At 38.5% G+C, this 7,500-nt stretch overlaps 1 protein-coding gene across 1 annotated transcript in view; it reads left to right on the top strand.

Annotated features, from left to right (window-relative positions):
- The window catches only part of LOC144959023 (myosin-IIIb-like), a gene marked incomplete in the record, with an annotated part of 230,741 nt that overhangs the window by 41,182 nt on the left and 182,059 nt on the right, over positions 1-7,500 (top strand). Inside the window, 3 exon segments of the mRNA XM_078891357.1 lie at positions 372-476; positions 2,041-2,140; positions 3,711-3,787. Of these exon segments, the coding sequence (XP_078747483.1) occupies positions 372-476; positions 2,041-2,140; positions 3,711-3,787 (282 nt within the window).

Here is a 7,500-nt window from a genome sequence, read left to right as displayed (position 1 = left end):
CATGACTTTCCAACTCTTTAGAGTTCATGGTCAGGTTTACCCATTTTGATATAACCCAGCAACCTCATTATCATCATCTTCATCACCATCATCATCATCATCATCATCATCATCATAATCACCACCACCACCAATACTACCACGACTACCACAGTAACCATCACCACCACCACCACCACCACCACCATCAAAATCATCGTCATCATCATCATACCATCATCATCATCATCATCATCATCATCATCATCATCATCACCACCAGCACCAGCACCACCACTGCCATTACCATTGACTTTCACCAATACTACTAATGAAACCAGTCCACAATATAATATGATATTATATCCTTCTTCTCCTCCATCCCTATCCAGCTTTGCAGTGCCGGATCTGTCACAGACCTCACTAGACATCTACTCCAACAGAAAAAGAAACTTGATGAACTCCTCATAGCCCACATACTGAAAGAAACATTGAAGGTGGGCCTAGCATAGTGCAGGTTTTGAACCGATACAACCAACATTTTTCTTATTCAAATTTCTCTTGTACATCATAAAATTTAAAGAAAATGAACAGTGTGTTGTAGAGCATGTTTTGCTTAATTATTTACCACAAGAACTTACTGCTATTGTGTTTGAGTGATATAAAATCTCTTTTTGTGTTAGTTGGGTGTGAAGTTTTGGGGAAAATCCTGAAAATGGCTGGTAAGGAGAGAGTTAAGCTATCAGCACCCCATTGAGTCCTTGGATCAGGCCCCTTAATCCCATTCCTTCACTGTACTCAGGTGCTAAATGAGTACCTGGGTGGTAACAGCATTTTCTCTGTCAGAAAAAAAAGTACAGAAATAATGGCTCAGAAGCGTCATGTCAATTGTTGGTGTTTTAGGCTTAAGACACCTTGTACAGGTCTTTGAGCACGATTAATGAATACAGCCCTCAGTGCCTCAACAGCACGGAGTCTAGTCTTGTTACAAAAGTCAAAAGATGTTAAGGGTGATCAGTGGCTGAATGGATGACAGTGATCATGGAAGATTCTGGTCCAGACATTTTGTAACGCCGTACTGGGTAATGTAAATGTTGCTGCTCGAAGCTCGAAGAAATAAATAATAATGTGAAGTTGAATGTAAGCTTCAATTTAATTACAAAAACAGACCAAATGATTGTTTTGGGTTTCCCCTTTATCAACAAAACAGGATGAATGAAACACCACAGATGAATGAGATGATGTGGTAGTGGCATAGTTAACTACGCCACTACCGCATCATCTCATTCATCTGTGGTCTGCCAGGCAAAGAAAGAAAGAGAAAGTACCAGAAAACAAACAAAAGACACCCCAAAAAAATCAGTCTTCCTCAACTTCCTCCCCAGCAGAGGAAGACTGAATTTTGGGATGGTATTTTTCTTCTTGCTTTTTCTTTCTTGCTTTATCTCACACTGGTGCCTGCTCCCTAATTTCTCGGATTGGAATATCTTAAGTGTCAGCCGGAATGCAGCGTCGCAATGTGAACTAGGGTGAGGCGTCTTGATCAAGACCAACCACATAGCACATAGGGTGGCTATGTGGTCTAGTGGTATGACACTCGCTTCCAGATCTGAAGGTCCTGGGTTTGAGCCTCACTTGGTGCATAGTTAAGTCCTTGGAAAAGGCTCTTTACTCACATTCTCTCACTGTACTCAGGTGTAGAATGAGTACCTGGCCATTGACAGCGTTGTCTCTGTCCAAAAAAAAAAAAAAGTAAAATCCCCTAACAGGCATCATGTCCCGTCCTACATGTTACCTGTTGCTGTTGGTCAGGGACCCCTTGTAAAGTGCTTTGAGCATGTTTAGTGGATATTGCGGTATATAAAAGCTCAACTTCAAAAGCTGAAGATGTCAAAAAGATGTCAAACTTGGTACTCTTTGGGTATGAATTGAAAAACATACCACTATTCCACTCTGCATCTCATCCTATTTATGTGTAAAAGGAATACTTTGCTTATAGTTATGTCTCCTTCAGAAAGAAGAAGTAAAATTTCATGCTTTTCAATGTTATTTTTTCCCCAGGTATTGGTTCACATGCACTCTCACTGCGTCATCCATCGAGACATCAAAGGACACAACATTCTACTGAACCACCAAGGGGAAGTCAAGATCATCGATTTTGGTAAACTCTCAATCTGACATTTTATTCAAAAGATCTGCATCTAGCAGGCCTGTAAATCTTCCGACCATTGTTGAATTTCCGACAGGACAACTTTGCTGGAGAAATTCGGTCAAGTGTCAACGTAAAAAGAAAAAATAGAAAAAGACAGAAAAAAAAAATTGGGCTCGTCAAAAGACAAAACAATTATAAAGGAAAAATACATGAGTTTTTATTTCATCACCTCAAACAAAATCCTGGATAAATTTTGTCAAGTGTCAACATAAAAAGAAAAAATAGAAAAAGACAGAAAAAAAAAAATCGGGCTCGTCAAAAGACAAAACAAATATAAAGGAAAAATATATGAGTTTTTATTTCATCACCTCAAACAAAATCTTTTTTAAAATTCCGTTTTGAGTGCCGACTTGAAAAAACAAACATTTTTTAATTCTGTCAAATCAAAAACAAAACAAAGCAGTTAGCTATTAATGCTGTGCGTATAGGTAAATTACGCATAAAATCCACCATCTATATATTGTGCAGGAGAGCCCCAGGAACAAAATGTTTTATCTTTTTTTTTTTCACTTACCCGGGGGGTCCGGACAGCTCAGTTGGTAGAGCACTTGTTTCACTCCCAAATTGACAGGGAGGATCTGGGTGAAGTCAAGAATATTTTTTTCGGACCCTCCTGGCCACCCTACAGTGATTGAGTAGATTGTGTAGCTGATCCTGTTACATCTTAGTGATAAGCTAACATAGTATCTATCCAAAGGCTAGCAAGCAATTAACCAGTAGATTTTTGACTGATCAAAACGTGGAATTTGTGACACACCTTCACACGTGCTCGGACAAGCATGGTTGGTTGTTTATCAACAATGACTTGAATGAAATCCACCTCTCTCTGATCATTGTTATTGTTTTTATACCGGCAAATGGATGACCAGTTATCACACGAATTTCTCGACCATATTATAAACGTTTGAAAATACATATTTTTCTCTATGCTGGTTCTCTTGATCAAGCGGTAGAACAGTGGGTATTTTACTAAGATACATACCATCGATAGTAAATATCGTGAGTTTGCAATTCAACCAATCACTGCCATTGTTTACAGTATGACGACTGTCCGAGAGGCGTGGTTAACTAAGTGTCTATAGTTGTTGTCCTTTTAAGAAAATTTATTTTAAGAAATTGAGCTTTTAACTCTCTCGAGTTCATTTCAATGGAAGATCGACCAAATTTGTTTGATTTTTAATTACAATAAACGGTAAACTGGAAAGAGTTAACATTCCACAAATTAGGATAAAGCTCTGGCTCTACCTGAAAGGGTAACCAGTAATTACTACAGTCTATTCAATACTTTAGACACCAGATAAACACCGACTTTAAGGGCCTTATGGCTGCTGTCAAGACTTACTAACTAACTAAGCAGTGATTGGGTAGCTGGGTTGGTCACATCTGGCTGAAAGAACTTTTCAGAAGAAGAGCATCCTATTCAAAAGGTAGCAGGTAATTGCTACCGTCTATTCAATACTATAGGAACTAGAAGAAGACTTATTTTTATTTCATTTCATTTTTATTTTTACCCCAACAGGTGTATCTGGCCATTTGGACAGTCCTAATGGGCGAAAGAAGACACACGTGGGAACACCGTACTGGATGGCTCCTGAGGTAATTGGTAACAGTTTTCACTCTTGTGTGATTCTCTATCCCAAAGTGGAATTTTGCCAGGGTGAACAGCCATTGAATTTTGTGAATTGAAAATTTGTTAACCTAAAGATCTGTAAAAGTGTTTATGAAGTGTGAACCAGATCAGGCAATGAAAATTGTGAATTGAAAATTTGTAACCTAGACATCTGAAAAAGCGTGTATGAATTGTGAACTGGACCAGACATTGAAAATTGTGAATTGAAAATTTATTGTATCTAATCTAAAGATCTGAAATGCATGTATGAAGTGTGAACCAGATCAGGCATTGAAAATTGGTAACCTAAAAATGATACTAAGTTGCTAGAAGCTGTGGACTGTAAAAAGCAATAAACAAAAATGAGTATAGCAGCTTCAAAAAAGAACAAAATACCAAACAGGCTCAAAACCTGTCTTCAGCCAGCAACAAGAAAACATACACTCGAGCACGGAAATCTCAAACACACAAATCTCGAAATCACGGAAATCCCTCTATTTTGTTAGTGTTGGCAACACGAAAATCTCGAACATTTTCCGGGCCCAACACGGAAATCTCGAAACAAACTGGACTTTCCCTTGCGGTCCGTTGAATTTTTTTTTTTCGCGAAATGTTTGTGTTGAACGAAAACGAAAGATGCCATCACTCTCCTGGTAGCGCTAAGTGTCAGTTAACGTGTTATGCATGCTTGAGTGTGGCATATATTATCTGTGTGTGTGCATGCTAAATTGAGAGGGAATTGCAAAGCATGTTTGACCAACGCCAGCACACCACCCATGACTCCATCGTTACCTCACTTAATGGTACTTAATCTGAGGTGCCAGTACCATTGCAAATAAATGACCAGCATTGCAGGGACGGGAGACTTGGCTATGATTGCCTTAGGCAGTAACTGTTACGTATTAAAATGATACAAACAATTAGGGGTGGGGAAGGTGGGGTGAAACCAATGCCCTTTCTGCCATATCATTAATGTAGATTAAGAATAGATGGGGATCTTTTATCTTACAGCAGTGCCTGCTACCTAATTTGTCACTTTAACCCTCTAGTGTTCAGATTATTTTTGGGGGAGTAGATAATGAGTTCCCTATATGGCCATGCCAATCATATAGACACACTTTGATGATATAAGCCTACCCTTTGATGTCTGCAGCCACATTTTCGTTTTCTACGGTCACTCATAGCTAAACTCCGCCCAGAAAAAATTTCATAGATCCGTCCATCAACAAATTTAAAACTTTTGTTCTCGTGAGTTGTTAAGTTTTTTGATTGAAGAATGATTGGCTATTGAGCATCTTGACCCTTCAACGGTTGGTCGTTCTGACAGCTCATGTGTCAACAGCTGTTGACTATGCATTGAGTCATCGCTGAAGCTTTAGAAGACGGTCATCGGATAGTTCTGTCACAATCACCACCTTGATGCCTGGCATGGTTGATAGGTAAAAAAGCCAAATTATGTTCTAATTCAATTTGAAACAATCAAAGTATATCACTGATCTCGTCTCATTGAGATATAAACAATGGTATAAAAATCAATCGGCCGATAAATAAAAAAGTTTCTAAAAAAAGCTAAAATAAACAAAAGCAATTTTTTAAATCAAACTTATTCGTAAAACAGTTGGTTTTCAACCGTTTTTTCTGAAATAAGGACCAATGTTCTTCTTTTTACAAGCTGATTTTATAAATGTGACTTTCAAATTCATCAGAATTATATGTTTTACTTTTAGATTTTAGGCCTACTCAAAAAGGTGTTATATTCCTTGCATAACAATAGCGTAATACATGGACGGCGAGAAGCTTCTTTGTTTTGGCCAGCCGGTTAGAGCGCCTGTCATTGGTCGAAGACTTTGAGATGCTTGATTCACAATTCTACAAATAGATGGTGGTAGTAGATCAAAGAGGTGTAACATATTTATGTGCCAACTATTTTTCTTGTTGCTAAATTATACAAAGTAATAATCCCGCATCAGAAATAATAACTTTGAAGTTCCTATCTCTTTATTACAATAAAATTGATACCACGAATGACAAAATCGCCCCACAAATAAGGGAGTTATAAATTATTCATAATAATTTTTAAAGTTACAATAATTGTCATTTAAGTCATTTTTCATCACCAAAGTCGTAATTTTTTCCCGATTTCTACCAAACAAAGTGCAATGTCAATATTATATATTATCAAAAAGTCCTTCAGAGCCATGAGATGAGGCCCATGGAGCCGGAGTTTATCAGCAAATGACTAAAACTTGGCCAAACTTAATCCGAAGGTGCCGTGAATTTAGTCTGGGACTTGCTTGGGCAGCTCACATGAAATCCGATATTTTCAAGTCCTTTAAAGACTAAGCGCTAGTCCGCTAGTCCCAGACATGTGTGGCAGCCTGGGAAGATTCAATCAAAGTTGCATGAAGTGAAACTAAGATGTAGGGGGGAAACAGTTGGAAACTCAAAAACCCAATTTTCAACTATGGTATCTTATTTACTCATTAAAACTATGAAAATAACTAAGGACTGTAAATAAATGCTTAATATAAGTAAGTTAATCACCGTACCATGGCATCAAACAGGGAAATGTGAGGCCGAAATATTGAAAATGTGTCGGATCATCTTTTTTTTCAACATAAACTCCATTTTTGAACCCCTGACCTATGCATGTTTGGTATCAATATTAAGGACAAAACAGCATTTACACAATGAAATGTAGTACGCATAAATTTACTACACTTCCCATTCCTGAGAAAATCTGTGCATTGATAGGGAATGAGATTAGCGGAAGAGTAGCGTCCCTTGATTGGACGTCACCCATAGTCTGTGAGGTCATCGGCGGAAAAGTTATTAGAGAGAGAACGTCATGTTGCCGATGATGTCATAGACTATGGGTGACGTCCAATCAAGGGACGCTACTCTTCCGCTAATCTCATTCCCTATTGATGATGATAAAAAATGGCAAAAATAGGACTCATATTTCCACCGTTGACTCACCCCATTTTCTCAGTTTTATGTTTTCTTACCTTGGTGTCTATAAAACACCATTTCTATGGTTCTAATTAAGATGTCAAGATAAGATAAAATGCAAAACACCCAGCAATGCCTGATTGAGCTTCATGATTCAATTAATATCTCAATTTCATAGATTGGTTGGTTTAGGTGGGTTTTTCTGGGCTGCCACACATATATTTGGTTCTTATCATTGATTTTTCATGGTACTCCAACCTCACTCACTCACTCACTCAATCCTCTCCTGGCCTGCTGGCACTTGAGGCAATGCAAGAGATCTCCACATAGTCCTGTCAGCTGCTATTCTTGGGGCTACCTCTCTGCTTTAGGTCCCTCACCATGGTACATCTCCAGGTTTTTCTTGGGGTGGATCCCTTCCTCTGTCCGTGGGGTGTCCATCGCAAAGCCTACCTTGTCAGTGTTTCGTCAGGTTTGCGACAGACATACACCAGCCATTGCCATATTCTTCTTTTAATGACTCGCTGGAGACTCCACCTCCACTCTATCTCTCAGGTCCTCATTTGAGATATTATTTGGCCAGAAGACTTGAAGGTTCATTACAAACGCTTGTTTTGGAATACCTCAAGTTTCTGGATGATACTTTCTGTGATCTTCCAACACTTTGACCCATTGAGCAAAACGCTCAGAACATTACTCGTGAAAATCTTGATTTTAGTGCTAGAATACAATCCTGTTGCTCTCCAAC

The sequence above is a fragment of the Berghia stephanieae genome, chromosome 13 (genome assembly GCF_034508935.2).
Source record: "Berghia stephanieae isolate SIO BIC M18660-M18661 chromosome 13, UCSD_Bste_1.3, whole genome shotgun sequence".
Taxonomy (NCBI): Eukaryota; Metazoa; Mollusca; class Gastropoda; order Nudibranchia; family Aeolidiidae; genus Berghia; species Berghia stephanieae.
The sequence above is the reverse complement of the archived record's forward strand: the minus strand, read 5'-3'. Positions and strand labels throughout refer to the sequence as shown.